At 30.3% G+C, this 23,480-nt stretch overlaps 1 protein-coding gene across 5 annotated transcripts in view; it reads left to right on the plus strand.

Moving 5' to 3' along the window:
- Positions 1-23,480, plus strand: part of LOC114333699 (A disintegrin and metalloproteinase with thrombospondin motifs 16) — a 764,845-nt gene that overhangs the window by 489,173 nt on the left and 252,192 nt on the right. For all 5 annotated transcript variants that reach the window (XM_050650343.1, XM_050650342.1, XM_050650341.1 and 2 more), the window contains exon 3: positions 1,661-1,724. In XM_050650343.1, the coding sequence (XP_050506300.1) occupies positions 1,661-1,724 (64 nt within the window). The remainder of the gene's footprint in view (positions 1-1,660; positions 1,725-23,480) is intronic.

Consider the following 23,480-nt stretch of genomic DNA (forward strand, 5'->3'; position numbering starts at 1 on the left):
TAAATAGCTTACAGATTTCAAAGCAAATATCAGAACAGTAATAATAAACAAACTTACCTTATAACAGCGAAACTAGAAAAAACGAAACGGAACAACAGAATGGAAGAGTTCATGAAAATTTGTTGAGAACTACAAAGGCATCTACCTACGTGATATTATACGATACATACCTGCAAGATAATGAGATATAAGATTGTACTCACATGTATAAAGTAGAAAAGAAGAATAAAGGAAGAAAAGAAGTTGAAAGTAGAAAGAAAAGAGTAATACCTATCACCCAAATATACTCTGCTTCCACACTACGAAAAATTAAAAAAACATGGAGTCAAAAAAATAAAATTAACGAAAATTTCCAGAAATTTTACTCAGTAGACTAAAGAAGTCCCAACAACGTCAGTAAAGAATTCAATATTAGAATACGTTTCGAGGACTCTTACAGGAAACCTAGAGGCAGTTAAGGTATCTAAGCAATAATTTTCCTCTGATGTCAAAGAAGGACATTCAAGAATATGGGGGAGTAGAGTACTTTGTCAGCAAGGTTGACATACCACGGAAACCTCAAGCTACTTCTTGTGAGAGAATTGATGTGATACATGGTTTTAAGTTAACTGCGTCTTTAAGGAATAGTTCCAACAAAACATTATACCAAAAATTTTGGTTATCGAAGTAACAAAATTTCTCTAATAGGGCTTAAAATAGAATAGATCGCAAATATTATAGGAACAAAATGAAAGAATTAGGACAGATAACAAACAGAATAGAATAGAGTCATAAATTATGTCATTTTAAAACTTATCCATGAAGCCTTGATAAATGTGAAGTACATCAAGTCATGGACAGCTACTTTTAGTTGACATGTGCGGAGGAAGAAATCCTTAATATTTCAACGAACTGCCTCATAACAAAAAAGGTGTTCCTGTTAAGGCTAAAGATTTTCCTAAGTCTAAAGTGCTGGACTAGGTACTTTCCAGAGACCAAGAGTGTCGATCTAAAGGTGATTCGTCTCATTAAACAAAATAAATAACACCACAATAAGCCGGTCGCCGACGGAGAACCACATGTGAACAGGCTGCATTGACTTCTTGGTGGAGATTAATGAAATAACACGAAGAAATACAGAGATCTCACGATATAGCACCAAATACAAAACCTATCCCGCCTTAACAAGACAAAGAAGAATTTACTCATGAGAAAACTGAAGTTCTTCTTCTGTAGGACGTAGGACACAAATATTTTATTTTCTATTTAGGCTTCATTCTTCTTCTTCTTCTTTTGGCATCATAACCCTGGATGGGTCTTTGCCTGTCTGACTATATCCTTCCACTCGGATCTCTCCTGTACCCTTCTTTTCCATTGTAATATTTTCTTTGTCGTATTTTCATCGTCTTGCCTCTGCACATGTACCAGAAATGACAGTCTTTGACTTTTCAGAAATAGTAGGCTCCATAGCTTATTAATACAGCGGATCTCATAATCCCTAAACAGACGTAACTGTGAAAGAAAAATTTCTACTTACGAGGGAAGAATATAAAAGGTGCAGGTTTTTTTATTCGCGTATGATTCACTTAATTTCAATAATCAATTATAACTAGATAATATTAATAAATAATCATCATTATTACCATTATTTGTGTTAATACTAAGTTTATTTTTGTTTCAGATTCACAAACAAATGAGTTTGGAAGAAATTAAACATACCTTTCACGTCGACCATCATGACCTTGGTAAGTAATGCACGAATCGTTACCCAATTTTCCATTTTTAGAGAGTAACATAAAAAGTTTGGTAATACATTAGGGTGTATCGCATCAAACTTATATAAAGCGGTCCATACCGATCTGGTTTAAACAAAGTTAAACGAAATGAGGTGATGGCCAAGGTTTAAACCTTGCAATTTTAGTGAAATTAGACGAAAGTGATTCATTTACCTTGGTTATGCGATCTTTACACTTGGTGTCGTTATATCAATACTTTTTTTAATTAAGTTTATTAAGTTGTATGTTAACAACTGTAAAGTATGTTTTGTTATATTTTTTATCGTGTTAATTTAATATAAAAAGTATAAATATTTTTTTATTTGACTCAGTTTAGTTAAAATATTTCCTGTATTAAGTAATATTACGTGGTTTTTAGTTTATTTCTATTGGTAACTTCCAATTTTTTTAAATTATAAAATACACTGTCTCGTTACTATTACATACAGAGTGAGTTTTATGTATGGAAACGCTCAATTATCTCGGAAATGGATTGCACGATTTTTATAGATGTTGATGCGTAAGGGTTTTCTAATGTGGCCGATATTATGGTGGTAGTTACATTGTTGTCAGATCTTCCGTTTTTCTAAAAATCTAATGAAGTTTCTTATTTCAAATGGAACACCCTATATTTTTTTGCGTTTGGAAGTCCCTAAGAAATACTGATTATTTTTCATGTTATATTCCCTATACCTTAATGCCATAATTTATGGGATATTGCTACATTTATTTAAAAAAATTTAAAAAAACTACAAAAATCAATTTTTTGGTCCGAGTAGATACTATTTTAGGTTCTTTGGACCATTAAGAATAAAAATGGTCTTTTGTAATTTTTCTTTAAAGTTAATTTATGAAATTATTATGTACCAAAATTCAAGCTGATAGAAGAACTATCAGCTTACCATAAGAATTGTTGGCACGTTTTATTCTAAAATATTTAATTATTTAATTAATTGTTTTTTAATTGCTAATGAAGCGCATATGAGAGGACGGAAGTCCGGGCATTAATAACTAAAAGACACTCTTTTAAAATTAAACAAACCCAAATTACTTATCGGTAACTGATAAAATAAAGTTTGAACTTGGATTTTGGCACTTCGTAGTTTCAAAAATAATATTTGTTATTTGTGTTTTTGAACCTTGAAAATCAACATTTTTCGTTTTTTTTCAGTTTAAAATTAGTTATAATTCGGAAACGATTAACTTTAGAGAAAAATTTGCAAAAGAAACCTTTTTTGTTCACAATGGTCGAAACAATCTAATATAACGTCTGTATGGATCAAAAAAATTGATTTTTATTTGTTTAATTTTTTTTTGTTTAATAAATGTAGCAATAACTTCGAAACTATGGCATTGAGGTGTAGGGAATGTCACATGAAAAATAAACAGTATTTCTTAAGTACTTCAATACGTAAAATATATACAGGGGGTTCCATTTGAAATAATAAAGCTCATTAGATTTCCATAAAACAGAATCTCTGACAACAATTTAATTACCACTATACTATCAGCCGCATTAGACAACCCTTACCCACCAAAATCTATAAAAATCGTGCAAGCCGTTTCCGAGATAATTGAGTGTTTCCGTACATAAAACTCACTCTGTACATTATAATAGAGTTCTTCCACTCTGTCTTTTCACATGCATGAAATTATTCACGAATTACACTTTTTATACAAGGTCTCTTTTTTACTCACAGAAACTAGTACCGCATAATTAAGCCGCTTGTTCATAGAAACCACAAGAAGTTAAACAAGGATAAATAATACGGCATGGGCTTCTCGACGATTCTCATTTGTTTTGAGCATCTGTTCTGAATATTATATACAGATTACAACATATGACAGAAGCTCGAAACAAATGAGAATCGTTGAATAGCCCTATTCGATACCTTGTTTACTATGAATTTTGACGTTTATCATTTTCAGTGACAGTGTTGATTGTAATCAATTAGGTTAATTATCATTATGATAATTAACATATTTGATTGACTGATTAATTACTAATTATTAATTAACATAACAATTATTAACATAATTGATTAATAGATCTCATAATTGTAATCAATTATGTTTTCAGCAACCCAAACAAAGTTGACATTGACAGTTGGTGACAGTAATTAAATACTTGATAATGATCAGTTGATTCTATTTTTGATTAGCGTTCGAACAACCGGCCCTAAGTTTATTTGAATTTATTATTTATTTGGTTTTTGAAATTATTTAACTTTTAATCTTTGTGTATGTCATTTTAATTTTAATTTTCAAGCATAATAATTATTAGAACGACTAACTGTTGCTCTCTTAATTTGATTACTTCCTGTAAGTAAGTATTTATTTTTTACGCAAATGTGACAAGTAATATTTTTTAACCTACAAATTTTCATTAAAGATACTAGGGTGTGGCTATCGTTCTGTCGAACGAAAACTTATCTGTTTATTTTCGAGATTACTGTTTTACTTTTTGTTTTTTTTTAATTTATTGATTACGATATGATGTTTAAGTTGTTTAATGCTGAGACCGTCATTCTCCCCAATAGTGAAAAAAGATTATAAACACTTCAATAAAATAACTTTATAAAATACGTCCACCGGGATAATAGCCACTTCCTAATTATTTCATTAAGGGGAAAGGAACAAAATGCCAAATTTTGACGCCTGTCAAAATTTTCAACGTATTTTAAATGTAATCATTTTTTTCGAATCCTGAGAAAACTAATAAGTATTTTTGAAAAATGTAAACTCAGAATGAAAGATTACTTTATTACCGAGGGCCGAAAGTCCTTTAAAATGAATAAAAAGCTTCTTTTGAATGAGATATTTGAAATTAAAAATCATACTAAATTTTCTCTTAGATTTTCACCCCTGTAACTTATTAAAATAAATATTATAGAAGTTTTCAGGGACTTTCAGCCCTCGGTAATAACGTAATCTTTCATTCTGCGTTTAAATTTTTCAAAAATACTTATTAGTTTTCTCAGGATTCGAAAAAAATGAATTCCATTTAAATAACATTGAAGCTGAAAGTTCGTACCCATCCCCTTAACAGTACATATCAATGATATTACACATTGACGTACGTTTCAATTTTCCGACATATATGTTTTCATTTAAGAGGCTACAGTAGCGCATCATCAAAACGGAAAACGCGTTCCAAGATTGCGGCTTTAATTTTGAATATTTTGTCGAGAAATTTGGAACACATATTCGTAATATAGTAAAGAATGGCGGTACAGAGCCCAATTTGAGAAATATTTTAGTATGTGGAAATTACTTCATAACTAAATACAATATTAAAAAAACAAGCCTCTACCGCCATTAAGACGAACAAAAAAATAAACTTTGTGCAAATAAACTTTTTTATCCCATGCCAAGATTTTGTGACATATTGGAACTACTAAAATTTTTTATCTTTAACAAGAAATCGATTAGTCAACATAGGGAACACTGTCATTTTGACAAACCTGCGTTAGATTTCTGTTCTGTTATCTGTATCGATATCTGTTCAGTGCAGTAGTGTATTATTTTAACAATTGGTTAGTGTTGATTCATAGGGAAGTAGTGTTTATTTTATAATTAATTTTTTATATTTTTGTGTAATAGAACTAAGTTGTTGGACTATTTGAAAAAAGCGAGTTCATAAAGTTTTAGGAGGATTTTTTATTCTAAAAATATTATAAATAGTTTAAAAAAAATGGGAAAAGTTCATTTAAATTTCTATTTAAAAAAAAAGGGTTCAAACTGGTTGAAGTCCTTTTGGCGCTCTATGAACTAAATAAAATAAGACGGCGCTTGTTTCGCTTCACAACGAAATGATTATTTATTATTGTTTTATTATTATTTCGTGCGAATACCTATGTTAACATAAAATTTTCCACAATTTTGGTTTATTTTTATAAATATTTATTTACTAATAATAAAATTGTTTTCTATTACTTCAATTTAGCGAGCCTATGAGTATTATGTCAAAATATTGATCTTAGATAATGTCAAATATTGCCACTGTTGCAAAGTTTCGCAGAACATTCGAAAAATGGTATGATACTATCTCCCGAACTTCTATTGACGACGCGCTACTGTAGGCTCTTAACTTGTTTGAAAATGAATCAGAGGTTTATGCAAAGATAAAATGGAACAACTTTATAACAGCTATTGACCATACAAATCGATAATGCAACTAACGTGAACCTGAAGTAGCGTAAATAATAGCCTTAATTAATAATGACCGTAAACAATATTCCCTAGTTAATTTAGACGTTAAAGAGAGGTAGAGGAAACCGAGGTGAAGATGGAAGGACTGTGTGGTAGAGGACTTGAAAGGAAAAGATTTAGATGAAGAAGAAACGATGGACAGAAATGAGTCGCGAAGCAGAGTACAAGAATTTGTTAGGTAGTTAAACAGTTAAACATTGTAATCACTTGAGACGTTTTATAAAATCTGGGTTTTTTTCACCATCCGTATGAGAGTATATCTTAAGGTCTCGCTACCCTTGTAGGTACTTTCCTCATTCCAGGGAGAATTCGCGCAAAATAACTCAAAACGTACGACGCATCAAAAGTTTAAAAGTGAATCCTTTAAATCCATTCAGGGGTATAACAATTAGGGCCGGTTGTTCGAACGCTAATCAAAAATGGAATCAACTGATCATTATCAAATATTTAATTACTGTCACCAACTGTCAATGTCAACTTTTGATTAGGTTGCTGAAAACATAATTGATTGCAATTATGAGATTAATTGATTAGTTAATCAGTTATGTTAATAATTGTTATGATAATTAATAAATAATAATTAATTAATTAATCAATCAACTATGTTAATTGTCATAATGATAATTAACATAATTGATTACAATCCAGTGATTGGCCTACGAACAACGGATTTTGTTATTTGATGGTTGTTAAAAGGACTTGACTATAATCTTGGTCTAAAGCTATTTCCTTGTGGCATTTTTATAATCAACTATTTCTAATGAGAAATAAGCCACAATTTTACCAAAAAAATGATTTTATTAACGTTTCGACGCCCAAGTCGGGTGTCGTTGTCAAAATACAAAATAATACTAAATTAAACAAAAATGTTGCTTAATAAAAATTCTTCTAATAATTTATTTAATCTGACTTATTTATATCTGCAATTCAGACATGTATTATACATTTTAAAGTAGAAGACTTTAAAATGATATTGTCAATATTGATGAGTTGCGTTCCTGTGACGACTTTACTAAAAGACAGTTCATTTGATTACATGAAATTATAATCAACTTCTTGATTAGCGTTCGAACAACTCCCCCGTAGTGTATTACGAACAGATTACATTATTATAAGAATATTAAAATAATAGTAGCAAACTTATCTAAATTTTTGTTTTTTGAATTGTAACAACTGGTTAGAGCAGAGACATAAGTCTCCAAAAATATTGTATGTGGGGTACCACAAGGTTCAGTATTGGGTCCTCTACTTTTTCTCATCTTTATTAATGATATCACTGGTTTAAAAATCGATGGAAAAGTTTTTCTGTTTGCTGATGATACCAGTATCACTTAGAGCAACTCAAATATCGCAACTCTTCATGCTACTATAACTTCTGATCTACTCACATTAAAATCCTGTTCCGATTCTAATTTACTATCTTTTAACGTAAATAAAACAGTAGCATTATCCTATAAAGGAGCTTTTCAACCCTTACCTCTTCATAACAGCCAGATTAGTATCGTTGATTCTGTAAAGTTTCTTGGTATTTTTTAGATAGCATTTTAAATGGTCCCTTTATATCGATGTGTTAAGCAAGAAATTATCCTCAGCTTGCTATGCGATAAGATCTGTTTCGAAGGAAATGAATTCAGCCTCTTCCAAAATATCATATTTTTCTTTATTCGAGTTGCATCTTCGATATGGTTTTCCTTTTTGGGGTTCTGGTACAGCTGCCCAATCCGATGTTATTTTTAAATTACAAAAAAGAGCAATAAGATATCTGTTTGTTATCAGAAGAATAATACATTGCAGAAGCTACTTCAAAGATCACAGGATTCTAACACTACCTTCTTTATATATTTTAGAAACTGTTTGCTTCATTCGTAAGCATCTCATGTCCTTCCAGCAAGATCGAACCATGACTATTCCACCAGAAATTCTACCTTTGACATCTATTTACCCATCCCGTCCAGTGAGTTAGAAAAGTAATCTATATTATATTCTGCAAAAAAACTATACAACCATCTCCCTCTATAACTTAAATCTGCAACATATTTCCTCAAGTTCCGTAAAATGACAAAAGCATATCTATCTGAAAGACCATATTATCCAATAGTAGAGTTTTTTAACCGATAACTAAGAAACTACATTGTTATTGTATAAGTAGAATTTTAATCTATATTAGAGTGTCATATGCAACAGCTTACTTATTTAACTTATTATTGCCTGGTTGCACGAACATATCTTAAGCTTAAGACGTGCCTTAAGCTCAGTTTACTAAACATACACGTTGCACCATTGATATGAGTCTAAACTTCGTCTCAGTTAAGACGTGCTTAGCTAAAAATCGAAAATTATGGATCTATAAGCTGAGCTTAGCTAACCTGGATCTTAAAATTTGTTGGTGCAACCAGGCATAAATTTCTTAAGATAGATTATGCAATTTTTAATTTCCTTTTAACTTTTGTAATAGATTGTTAGGTATTTTTTTTGTTTCACTTCATTATATTTTATTTATATCTATTGACGATTTATATAATTTTAGTAAATTGTATTTGTTATTGTTTTTATTTACGACTTGTAAGCTTTGTCTATAAAATTGTTCTTGTTGTCTATAAATTTTCCATGACAATTAAGCATATTTCTATTCTATTCTATTCTAACTATGTTTAATATTTTTTACTCATGTGCATATAAATATTTTGTATCCATATTTCCTTTGCTTACCTTACAACCTCTTAATGTTTTGATCACTGTATGTGGTAGCATCTATTTCGTGTCACAGCATTTAATGAAATAACCCCCCTTTTAACCATAACACCAGGCTAGTAGCCACTACCGCCCGCAATCTCACATACATATACAATGTGTATGCGTATGGGTGTACATGTAGTACACCCAGTCATAGACCCTTTTGTGCGAAACTTAGCACTTAGACACAGCACTTATCCATGTGCGTAGGTATAATAACTTATTATACTTATTAACACTTTAGATTGCATTTTTGTAAAAATATTTATTTTAAAGTAAGTTATGTCGACGTTTCGGTTTCCAATTCGGAAATCGCTCACAAAATACAAAGCGGTAATAAATTAAATACTCGTATTTATTAGTACATTGTGTAAGGAAAAGCTTAACATTCCCAGTCGATGTAAAGATTGCCGTCGAGGCGCAAGCTGAGACAAGGCAATACAGAGTCCGGGAATGTGGCTTTTCCTACAAGGTATACATACTATTTTTCCCAAAATAGAATATTTACATTATATTAAAATAAACATGATAAAATTTTCAAATAGACGTATTATTATTTTGACTCAAATATTCGTAATGCCACCAAATACAGGTTTTGTAACTATACAGGGTGATTGATTAGTGGGGTAAAGCTCAATAGATCCGCTATAGTAATAGATAGATAGCAATAAAAGTTAATAACAAAAATTTTAGCCACCTTTGAGCTTCACATTACAAAATTAGTTAGAATGTTACAGGGTTTTCGATAGCACAGTGGCAGACCAAACTTATGTTTTTTTTTTTAAATAGAACACCCTATATTTTATTTTATATTCGAAATCCTGTTAACTTCTCCATCACAAAAATATAAAGGTTTGTTGTTATACAGGGTATTTACAAAGGTATAACCAATTTTGTATGAAAATCCTAACAAGTTCAACTCCTTGTATAAATAAAAATAAACACAACAGCAATGGTTTATTCATGCCATATTTTTTTATTTATTGTCAAAATTTTCAAGAATTATTGACATTGCTAATTTTCTTTATGTCAAATACAGGGTGAGTCAAAACGCAAGTACATTATTTTCTCAGTAATGTTAAATGGAACACCCTGTATTTTATATCATTATTGAAAAGTAACATTACCGTACTATAATTTTTATATAGCATCCCCTATGTCCAAATTTATTAGTTATCGAGATATTTTTATTTTTCAGAGCAAATTATTTTAGGTGTCTAAATTTATCTAAATTTTAAGGAAGCCATGACTAAATTGACAATTGACGATTACTGATTATCAATCCGGTAATCAATGTAACAACGTAGCAAATAAAGAAATAAAAATAATTTGTTAGTAATACATTTTACAAAAAAAAACACAACCACAACATGCAACATTTTTGAAACAATTAAAAACTATTTTTTATGTAAATGCAACAAATAAAGAAAGATAATTAGTAATAAATTTTACAAAAAAAAACACACAGACACAAAATACAACATTTTGTGAAGACAATTAAACACTACTTTTATATGTAAATGTAACAATTTAACAAATAAAGAACGAAAAATAATTTATCAGTAATACATTTTGCAAACAAAAAATTAGAAGCTACTTTTAATAAAATATTTTTAATATTTAACTACATAAGGTGTTCAAAATTACCTCATAACACATTTATACAAGCCTAAAAGCGATCATTGAATGAGCTACTTACTCTACGAAGCATTTGTAAATTAACACATCGAAATACACTTTGTATTCTATGTTTCATCTCATCCCTTGTTGTTGGAGGTATTTTATAAACTTTATTATTGACGTAACCCCAAAAAAATCAGTCCAGTTTATTAAATTCTGGCGATTTGGGTGGCCTCGCTATTGGTCCATTGAAAAATGAAAATATCTCGAAAACTAATAAATTTTGACATAGAGAATGTTATCTAAAAATTAAAGTACGGTAATGGTACTTTTCAATAGTGATATAAAATACAGGGGGTTCCATTTAAAATTCTGAGAAAATAATGTACAGTTACGATCATTAAATAATTTACAGGCTTACGTATCTAGGAGCCAATTTTTTTAAATTTCACAAAAATAAATATATTTTAGATAAATCAGATATAAATATATTTTACAAAATTTAATAAAAACGCCAAGGACCATTAGTTGTCGATGCATTAAGCTAAATAAAAAAAATTAACAAAATGGAAAGTACACAAAGAAGTTTTTTTTGGAGGAGTTTTATATCGATTTATTTTATTTTTCAACACGCGAAATTTGTGACAAGTATTGACTTTTTGAAATTTTTTTGAGTTTGACATTTATCAAATCCGTACGACACTGCAACTTTAGAGTATTACCACAGAATAAATAAACATACAGAAGCGAAACTTCTGCTGAAAACGGTAACATAATTTTCATGCTCATATGTCAACGTAACCGGTGCAACCTCACTTTTGCGACTGACGTGACAGTTGTTTATAGTTAAATCTTATATTTATATATGTTTTATTTTATATTTTATTTATATTTTATAGTTAAATTTTATATTTCATATTTAATTAATAACAACTTGTCAAAAAAATTACCTAATGTGGAATGGTCTATTCCTTAGAACATCAAGTTCTATTCTGTAACTGGTGCACAAGGTCAAATATTTCGATCCCAACAAAATCAATGGAAACGACAGTCAGATTCGCTTCTGTGTGGTTATATATTCTGTGGTATTACTATATAAAAATTAAGGTGTAAACTATTCTGTGATCGTAACTGTACTTGCGTTTTGACTCACCCTGTATTTGATATAAAGCAAATTAGCAATGTCAATAATTCTTGAAAATTTTGACAATAAATAAAAAAATATGGCACGAATAAACCATTGCTGTTGTGTTTATTTTTATTTCTACAGGGAGTTGAACTTACGATTTTCATACAAAATTGGTTATAACTTTGTAAATACCCTGTATAACATAACAAACCTTTATATTTTTGTGATGAAGAAGTTAACAGAATTTCGAATATAAAATAAAATATAGGGTGTTCCATTTAAAAAAACAAAAGTTTGGTCTGCCACTGTGTTATCGAACACCATGTAACATTCTAGCTAATTTTGTAATGTGAAGCTCAAAGGTGGCTAAAATTTTTGTTATTAACTTTTATTGCTATCTATTACTATAGCGGATCTATTGAGCCACTAACCAATCACCCTGTATTATAGAAACAAAAATATTGAATTGTCAAATTTGACGCATTTGCTTATTTTTGGCAGTATTTTTTGGTGTTTTCTCGTGTTTTCTGTGATTGTAATCATTTTAAAAAGTAAAATTACCTAATTTAGTTATGAGTGATGATGACTGTTCGATTCCTGGTAGGAAGTAATGAATAATGCCTACCCCTCCAGAACTGATGGAAGTAGTGAATAATGCTTGCATTAGATTTATTGCCAACAAAATCCAGAGACAAACATAACTATTCATACAACCGTTTCGTGGACTACCGTAAGAATAAAAATTAAAGTTCTTTCTCAGAAAATGTTATAATGGCATACTTCTTGGGGCTTGGTTGCAAGATGAAATCTTCAACAGAAATCTCGTGGGCGAACTATTCAATGTTGCAAAGGCAACGCTTGCAATTAGACATGATATGGATATATCAAAATATGCAAAACTTTGGGCATTATTGATAAGGCAGGCAGATTTTGTTCTCAGTCTGCTGTAAGGAATAGTATATTGTGCAACAAGTGCAGAAAGGTACTAATTTCTCACGAGTTTGAAAAGTTGCGGTACGAGCGCAAGCGAGTGCCGCAATTCAAACGAGTGAGAAATTAGCTTTCTGCACGTGTTTCACACTATACTTTTTCTACAAGCACAGTTTTTCCTAAAAATAAAAATCACAATTTCCAAACGACGATTAATTATAATAGGTACCTATGTGATAAATTTTAAACTGTATTTAATTAATACCTACTAATCAATTTAAATTCCTTATACCTAAATAAATTGCACAGAAATCAGTTAAAAAATTAATGCACTGCCTTAATTTGTTTAAATTTAAACAATTATTACACATTATTGACATTATATTTATGCAGTCACGGATTTACACAAAACCTACTTCATTCGACGTCTCTTGCACAGGTTGCTAAATCCTTATTGGTGATTTGATAATTATAAAATGTTTAATAAGAATAAAATTGTAAAATAAAACAGTTGTAACATCCCTAATTTAGTTTCTATACTCTAGTTAAATATAATAATTGTCTTATAGGTTATATATTTGTCTAAAGTTTAACCACGGATGTAAACAGAATATAACGTTACTCAGAATGCGGTAGTCCACGGATGTAAACAGAATATAACGTTACTCAGAATGAGGTAGTCAACTGTGCAGAAAAGAACTTTGCGGCACAGAAACGTCACTTTGCGGCACAGAAACGTCACTTTTCTGCACACTAATGTCAAATATCTTATACTGTGAGAAAATATCAAGTTTGCTAACATAAAACCGTGCAGAAAAGTGCACTTTGAATAGTGGTTGTAGAAAAACAACATTTCCGTACAGTTATTTTTCGTTTCCATGCAACGGCTAAGCATAAGGAAAAAACGGAAGTTTTTTTTTCAAAAATGTTGGCAAAGATGTCTAAATTCCTGACCCATTTTCGGGAAATTTTATTTTTGTTATGTGGTAAAAAAATGTTCCAATAATTTAGCTGTTCTGACTTACGCATATTTACAATTTATATATTGTATCTTCTTCTTCTTCTTAACGTGCCCTACCAAGTCCCCTTGACGTTGGCGATAAACATCGCGAAACTGTCTCTGTCTCGAGCTATTCTAAGTACTTGCTCTGCTTTCTTTATGCCTGTTCACTCCCTGATGTTCTTTAACCAAGAGGCCTGTTTTATATAAATTCCTTTGCGTCCTTCGATTTTACCCATCATATTAAGCTAAAGAATATTATATCGGTCTCCCCTTACTACGTGCCAAAATAGGCCATCTTTCTACAAGGGAGGAAACGGCACTGTACTCCCATGTTATACATATGATTTTTCTATGGATGCTATACAATGTGCAACTTTTCTCACTACTTACATACATTCAAAACGAACAATTTCTGAACGCAGTGAGAAAAGTCGGCCATTGCAGAGAAAAATATTTTTTCTCACGGGTTCTTTTACGGTTGACTAAGACTAAGGCCCGGTTGTTCGAACGCTAATCAAAAATGGAATCAACTGATCATTATCAAATATTTAATTGCTGTCACCAAATGTCAATGTCAACTTTGTTTGGATTGCTGAAAACATAATTGATTACAATTATGAGATTTATTAATCAATTAGGTTAATAATTATTATGCTAATTAATAATTAATAATTAATTAATCATCAATTATGTTAATTATCATAATGATAATTAACATAATTGTCATAACAATCAATTTCATTAGTCATTAACATAACAATCAATTATGTTAATTATCATAATGAGAATTAACATAATTGATTACAATCAACTGATTGACCTACGAATGAGGGGTGTTTTTATTTAATGGTTGTTAAGGGGACTTAATTATAATCAACTTCTTGATTAGCGTTCGAACAACTGGCCCTAAGACTATAACATATTAAAAAAATCACTTAAATCGGACAACAGGTTTAGGAAATTCAAGACATCAAAAATGACCATATTTTTATGTGGGCCGATTTCTATGCACGCAAGTTTATTTATTTTATCTAAATTTTCTCTTCTTCAATAACTTTGTTTTGGGGTAATATAGTATTTACCATATTATTATGCTAACTAATTACGCAATATCTAACTACCATAATATATTGGCATGAAACGTGCAAAATACAGTAATTTCTAGTTCACCTTCTCTGACTCCCAGCTTGTAAAACAATAGTTATAACGTTTATATAAATAAATGAACAGTTAAGAAAGATTAGCCATTGCCTGTTGCCGTATTATGCAATTGTATACCTACCATATAGTGAATGTATAATTGATAATTAGGTATGTAGAACAATAATTAAAATTATTGTACCAACACTTGTTGTATTACATTCGTCAGTTGTGCATAATAAGTGACTTTACACCAGATTGATCATGTTTTTCCATATAATAAAAATATAGGTATAATATTAATGTTATGCATTAATCAAAAGTTGCATTGTCCATTATAGAAAATTTTTCGGCAATAGTATATTATTCGTAGTAATTACACGAAAGCGCTAAAATTATCGAATTGTATCCCGAGTGACACTTTGACAGTTTTACGACCCGACCCGACGGGGAGTCAAAGTGTAACGAGGGCAAAACAAAACGATAATTTTAAGAGCTCGTGAGTAATTCGTTAAGATTATTTCATGAATAAAACTGTCTTTTTAAATCATTTTAACTAATATTATATTGATATCTTCACCTGAATATTTGCTAAACCTGTTTCTTGGTGTTCTCTGTGACAAGTTGTAAAACATTAATTGTCATTAATGTCACTGAATGTTCATTTTTCGTAGCAATGAGGGGCATCTGACGTAATACTTGATGACGGGAAATTATCAAAAATTATCTGGTATAATAGCACAAGAGAGTGAGAATAAATTGAAAATAATGCGACAGTTCTTCGAAAATTTGTTGCCTGGCAATAGACACGAGAGCCCGTAGGGCTCGAGTGGCTATTGCCCAATGACAACAAATTTGAGGAAATATGAAGCATTATTTTCTTATTTATTCTTACTGTCGTGTGATATTCGTAAGATTATTTTTTAATACGTATTTTATGGATATTTTCTTAAATGTGACAGTTGTCAAAACTAGGAAATTGGTTGTCATTAAACAGAAACAATCTACTTTAAAAAATTCTATCGGTAATTTTCTACAGTAGATAATTCTCAGTATAATTTTAATCTGATTGGACAGAATTAAACACGTCATCAAATATCTTACTATACGATTGGAAGTTAAAATCATCAAAAAATAATCGCTTTAATTTTTATTTATGTAGCTTTCTATTGGTCAGAATCTCTATGAAATGTAATAATCATAAAATTGGCATTTGTATGAAGGTACCTATAAAAGTGTTGTTGAAAAACAAAATTTTAGGCTGACATCATCAGGGACGCTAAAATACGATTAAAGGTATTGTGAAATTAGGTATTAATAAATAACTTACTACTCTTGAGAGCAAAATAATCGACTCACTTGCTGAATAATTGTACACGTGGAATTTCCTAAACCTGTTGTCCGATTTGAGTGATTTGTTTAGTATGTTGTAGCCTTAATATTTAGAAAAATCGATGTATTTATTATTGTTGCTATACAGGTAAAGGTCATTTTATACCGGGTGTAAAAATCATACTGTGTTTTTTCTTAAATTTCGGAACACCCCATTTGCTTATGTTGAATAATAAAAAAGTTAGGTACGTTTAAGAAAAAAAACACCCTATGATTGTTACACCCGGTATAAAATGACCTTTACCTGTCTAGCAATAATAATATTACATCGATTTTCTTAAATAATAAGGCTCTAACATACTAAAAAAATCACTCAAATCAAACAACAGTTTTAGGAAATTCGAGACTTCTAACCTGACAATTCAGCAAGTGAGTCGATTATTTTGCTCTCAAGTGTAGTTTGAGATTTTAGTCAAAGATGTTATATAATATGTGTAAAAAAGCGGCATTAACAAAAAGAATTGCAGTGAATGTTATTAAAAAATGAAAAATATAACACATAAAAAATATGCTAAAAACTATGCTAAAAACTATGCTAAAATCTACTAATTATTAAGAATTGGTAATTAGTGGTTAATTAATTTATGTGGTTAGATTTTAGACCATACATACAGACTATTTTATGACGAATAACCATTTTCCGTAAAATTGATAATAAAAGAGTTTCCCATATATTATAGTTCCTAGTTACGCAGACACTCTTGTATTAGAGCTCAATTTTTTTTATTTTCAAATTGGAATGTCAGATTCGGAGTCAGCATAATAAAAAAAAGAAACATTTTTGATTAAAGTAAAATGATGAAATCAAGGATATTTTAAAATTATTTATACAAAAGAATTGTTATTGTTTAAAAAATTTATAAACAATTAGCGACTAAATCTGTGAGTAGAACTTTTTACTTTTACATATATGTATGTATATTAACTAACATAAATTTTTTTTAAACATAAACTTGTTTGAATTATTCCGAAACAAGGCAAGTTTTCGTTCTATATTGACTCCCCTAATCCTGAATCATAATAGTACTTTTTATTATTTTATCAAAATTTATATAATACTATGTATTAAATAATTTCGTTTCGCATACAATTACCTGTTCACGAATATTCGTAATTCGTTTTAAACGTCTTTTACTCAAAAATCACCAATTGTTAATAAATCGATAAACTTTATATTCAGGAAATATTTACTTCTTATTGCCATTTATTCCATTTCAATAATGAATAGGAACTGAGTAATAGGATGTTGACCAATCAAGTGTTAATAATAGCGTAACATTCTATAATAATAATGTAATTAAAATAAATTTCTACTTGCAGTAAATAATTAACTACAAATGTTTAAGCAATACCAATTATCTTTGCCAGCAAAGTTATTTGACAGTGCAACAGCATATGCTGTGGTTAAGATCAATTAAAATAGAACATTTTTAGATGCCATTATTCTAATATAGACTTGGGTTATTTTGATAAACCAATTTAATCAACTTTGATTGAATAGCCTATTGTCGTAGAACTATGTATAGAGATTCGAAGCATATGTCACAACAAAAATGATTTAATTATATACACAGTTCAAGTACCCCCACGAAAAAATCTATTACGTCCTTCGACATCATCTTCAGGGCTTCCAGAGTCTCAGTCTCCCGAGTCCCCAGACACTACGTACGACAGTGTTCAGTGAACAATGCAATTCTAAAGAATTCACTATTATAGAATATTGAAAAACTAATTATTCGTCGTTAAAACAAATGGACAATAATTGATAATACAAAGAATCATATTATAAGACATAATCAGGGTTTTTTATAAAAGCAATAATTAAACCTCAATATAAAGATTATTATTTATATTTTCATGGAGTGATTTGGTGACACTTAGAATTGTGGAGTATCATTTTCTTTTTTGCACTTGCATATGTTAGTGGTATTTGTTGCAGCTGCATTTGACAAAACCTTGTCCAACTTGATCCAACTGAATCTTTCGTAGCTGCAACCCTGAACGATATGTTAGAGCCTTATTTAATAATAAAGTAAATAATAAATTAATAGAACTAAAAAATAAAATAAAAACGTATTAGAGACATTAACACCCCAAAAAATAGATATCGCACACCTATATCTAAAAAAAGTTCAGTCAAAAAAGCACTTTTTTCAAAAAACACGAAAAACTGTTTTTTGTGTCCCTGTGCACTCCGGGAGTGTGTTGTTTTTATGGCTTGATTTTGTATGCACCAGGATATTATCTTGAAGTATTTTAGTGTTTTATACACGTTTTAAGGCTAAAAATTGATATATTTGAATTATTTCTCGTTTGCTTATCAATGTATGTATATTTGTTAGACTAATTTGAGTTGAGCCTGTGATGGTGAACACAGGCTCCTCTCTTTTGCCTCTCTTTTGAAGAGGCATTATAGTCCAGGGCGCATCTGTTTTGAGATGGACGTTGAGAGGTGACTCATATTTTTTTGCAGAAATTGCTTGGAATTAACTCATATAATAATAATTGAGTTATCCTCCCACTCAGAAAGGTCCGGAGCATTGCTTAAATAATCAAAATGTCAAAAAATGAAGGAAAAATTCGATCTTTTTCTTCGTTTTTTGATTATAACTTTAAAAGTGTTCATTTTCGAGAAAAGTTGTATTGACCTAAAAGTTGTATAATTTAATTTCCTACAATATAGGAGTGGTTGAGAGTTTTACAAATTGTTACCCTTGTTGAAAAATAGCAATAATTGCGAAAAAAACCATAAAAACAAGTATTCGCATTTTAAGTTTTTCAACCATTTGTGCTAAACTTAGGACCTTCTTATTTTACCCAGAAAAACTTTATGATATAGTAAAACAATACTGTAAATTTCATTAAGATCGGTTTAATAGATTATGCAAAATAAACTTTGCAATCCAGCTTTCGCAAAAAATACATTTTTTCAAAATTTTGCACGACTGAAAATAAAGCAGACAGCAGGTTGAAATTGTTTTTGCATATAGAAGAATACTGTATCCTTTATTTCCAATTTGCAAAATTAAAATTGGTTAACTACCACAGCGTCGGATTTTTTTTTAAATAAACATTAATTTTTGGTGCTACGCGCAGGACAGCGGATACGCTTGCTCTGATTGGGAATTCCAATGACCTTTGATAATGATTGATAAATTTTAATTTTTAGTACATTTTGATATAAATAAATTGGTTTATTGCAAAATAAAAACACATATTGTGTCCTTTAAAATAATACTTTTTTAGCAAAAACTTTCTTTGTTTATATATTTTTTTAACTTAGAGAATAAAAGTTTATTATTTTTAAACATGTGCAATTGTTTAAACAATATATCACAAACAATAATTAAATTAGTTTGATTTTTGTGGAATTAAAATATTGAAATACAAAAAAGTATAGAGTAAGAAAATAATATATTAGATAATAGTTTGGTAAAAATTTTGGTGAAAATCAACTTGTGTGAATCGAATATTTTTACATTTTCCAAATAAAATATATAATTTTTCATTACAATGCTAAAATATTTACGCTTAACGCTTTTTATTTCTCGCTATTCTATTTTTAGCGCTGTTGCTTTTAAAAACTATTTAAAAAGTCACTACAGGTATCAACTTACTTTTGCCTCTGTTCTCAAAACAATAAAAAAAACACCACCTTAATAATTATTAACAACAACATATTTGTTTGTCCACAGCCGCAATATTCGATAATTTTTGACAGGTCATTGGAATGACTTGGTCGGTCTTGACGGTCCAGTTAGCTGGGGCTCAGTCGATCGACAAGTTTAGTGGATTTGCGATTTGCGGTCGCTGGTTCGAGCCTCAGCTAGGTCATGAAATTTATAAAAGGCCAACGCCGTAGTATAAAACTCAATAGAGTCTACGGCTTGGTCTGGAATAAACTGGCGTCTGATCGACCTATGGAGGAGCGGTACGGGAAGGGATAAGGGCTTCCGGCTTGGTGATACTCCTCCATAGATCCCTACCGAAGGGCGTTGACGCCTAAGAACGGTGTATACATACATTGGAATGCCCAATCAGAGGAAACATATCCGCTGTCCTGCGCGTAGCACGAAAAATTAATGTTTATTTAAAAAAATTCCTGACGCCGTAGTTGTTAACCAAACTTAATTTTGAAAATTGCAAATGAAAGGTAGCATATCCTTCTATATCTAAAGGAAATTTCAACTTGCTATCTGCTTTATTTTCATTCCTGCAATATTTTCAAAAACTGCATTTTTTTGCGAAAGCTAGATTACAAAATTTATTTTGCAAAATCTATTGCACCGATCTTAATGAAATTTACCGGATTGTTTTATTATGTCATAAGTCTTTTCTGGGTGAAATATGAAGATCCCATGTGTAGCATAAATGGTTGAAAAACGTAAAATGAAAATTCTTGTTTTTTTATCGTTTTTTCGCAATTATTGCTATTTTTCAACAAGGGTGACAATTTTTAAAATTTTTGACCAATGCTATATTATAGGAAATTTAATTAGGCAACTCTTTTTGACATTTTGATTATTTAAACAATGTTTCAAATCTTTTTGAGTGGGAGGATAACTCAATTATTTGAGTTAATCCCAAGCAATATCTGCAAAAAAATATGAGTCTATTATTCATTTAGAACGAAATGACTTTTTGAATTATTTATAATAAGTATAATTGACATGAGTGTGCTATGACCAACAGTTAAAGTATTTGTTGATAAAAAATAAAAAAACTACTGCAGTCAATCAACATTATTTAATAGTACTATTATTATTAGTAGCATTAACTTATGTCAGTCTCAAAAACCCAAATGGGTCATAATGATAACTCTTAAACAAAACATAAAAATATATTGCAAACTAGAAAAAAAAATTCACATCTGAATCATAGCAATCATGTTTATCTACAATTACAGAATTATTAATTAATATAATTATATCCTACTGCTTACTCTTGAAAAATAATCAACACTCAATAATAAGTTATTACCTTTAAAGTTACGTTTATTTAAAAAAAAAACTACTAAAAATTACACATACATAGAAATGTCTGATTTCTTCGAAAGTGCTGTTTTTATCGCTTTATTGCTAAAATTAAGAGTGGATTTGAAAAATGACTTGCATATTTGTATTTTGGATCCATTAATCTCAAAGTAAAAGGCATTGTTGAGATCTCTAAAGTTTTGTGTACTGGAGTACCGATATTTAGGATTTATTTGTTGCGAGTGGCGCACTATGAATCCTTTTTGCTTTTCAAGATCGCCGACTACTCAATATTCGTCAAAGACCTATTGTCTTGACATGTCGTCCACTTTATCTTTCCATTTTACGCGACATTTGTCTCCAGAAGGTAGTCCAACCTTTCTTCCTAGCATTAGCTTCTTAGATTTTTACAGGTACTGATAGGCTTTGCCAGAATTTCTTAATTGTTTTACGATTTTCGACCTCCAGATTGCTTGGTTTGTGTACTTGGTTTTTGCCCTTTTTTTCGATCTCACTACCAGTTTCAGGAACCATAACACCTTCCGGGTCTACTTGCTCACTAGCATCTTCGGTATCCTATGAACTGGAGCTGCTGCTACTGGTGCTGGATGAAGTTACCTATGATAATGAAGGTACGATCTTAGGCGGGTGAGAATTTTGTTTAACAATTGAAAATTATGATTTATATCGGAGTCGTCAACATCACTTTGATCGCTCCAGATAGGTGAAATATAATAGTTAGAGGCAACAGAATTTTGTTGTTTAGACGTTCTAGGGATAGATGTATTAACCGGGGTCAAGACAGCATGCGTTTCTTTGGATGGAACTTCATCACTTGATGACATCTTCATCTTCCACGGTTGTATGTTAAGTAGAATTTATATGAGTGATATTTTCTTTATGCTGTTCTTCTTTCTACAATACTTACTAACAATCACCTGCGATTCATTGTTTTCCTAAAATATAAAACGTTTATTTTACTAACTTACAGAGTGCCACAAATCGATTTAGAAAACCCATAAAAAATATTTTTAATCTTTTTAGCTATGTTGTAAAAATATCCAACATGATGGTCAGAAACCATCTAAAGGGATATAACTTGAAAAATTGGCAGTAAAATAGGAACCAATTATTTTAATGCTAAGATAAACATTAAACTGTACTAAGACCTAAAAACTCGAATCGTCAATAACGAAAGTTTAATTTTGATAAGATTTTACAAAAAAAAAGAAAGTATCAAATATTAGGTACTCAACAAAACAGACACAATTACAAAATCGAGAATATTTCAAGAGTAGGGTCACAACTGAAAATAAAAATAAAAATTTTACTCACCTTGCCAGCAATACAGGGTGAACTCAAAAGGTTTGTATCCTTTTAATTAGCATTAACCATCTAAAAGGTGACAACTCAAAATAATATTGCTTGAAATTTCAAGTAAACAGGTACAACTCAAAATAACCCCAAACTTTTACTCAGGACACGTGCACTCCGCTTGTAATTTTGACTGCAACTAGTGCACAACTAGTGTTGTTCCTTGTTCCCGTTTAGGCACTGGGGGACCTGGCTCGTTCGTTCAACAAAAAGGAATCTTGGCGCCATCTAGGGTTGAGTATTGCACTTATTTTTAAATCCGTTTTATTGATCAGATAGATATTCAATCACACATATTTTTGACTTAACTCTCTTTAGATCTAGGTGTACGATATATTATATTAAGTAAGAAAAAAATAAAATCCACATTATTGTTCCTGAAGTAATAAGTTTGGTACCAATTTTGGAAAAACCTTCGTCATTTGTCTGAAGAATAACTCCAATGATGTTTCTGATATACAGGGTGTTTGGTAAAAAATGGGCCATAGCTTAACCTTAGATTCCTGAGCTTAAAATAGGTCGATTTAAGCTAAGTTTGTGTACGAAAGTTGATAATAACCGAAATAGAGGGTGTCAAAGTTAAACTTTTATTTTATTTATTCTTGAATATTACCTGACAGGCATGGCATACCAACACGAAATTTGGTAAGCGGGGGTTTTTTGGGATGAGAAATCTAAATTCGCCACCAAAATGATGTATTACCCAGAGGGCGCCCATACGGCTTTCAGCGCTCATTTAATACGTTCAATTTGTTTTATCCCCCACTCTACATACCTTTTGAATCAAAATTTTTATTCTCTTAATATTTTTACTTAAAAAAGGTATACTACATTGATCTCGCTAAACTTAACTGTTTTCGAGATAAACGCATTTTACATCTGCGATACAACATAATTTTTTGCATAATATCATTGTAGTTAGATCCGAAAAATAAAGTCGAAACCATAATAATTGTACTCGTTCTCATATTTATGTCATTGCATCGCAAATTCCATTTGAAGAAATTTGCCATACGTTTTTATAAATTTTTATGGTTTTAAGTTATTTTTCGGGTGTAACTACAGTGATATTATGCAAAAAATTATGTAAAAGATTAAATGATTAAAAATGCGTTTATCCCGAAAACGGTTGAGTTTAGAGAGATGAATGTAGTATACCTTCTTTAAGTAAAAATATTAAGAGAATAAAAGTTTTAAGTAAAAAAATATGTAGAGTGGGT

The sequence above is a fragment of the Diabrotica virgifera genome, chromosome 5, assembly GCF_917563875.1.
Source record: "Diabrotica virgifera virgifera chromosome 5, PGI_DIABVI_V3a".
NCBI classification, from domain to species: Eukaryota; Metazoa; Arthropoda; class Insecta; order Coleoptera; family Chrysomelidae; genus Diabrotica; species Diabrotica virgifera.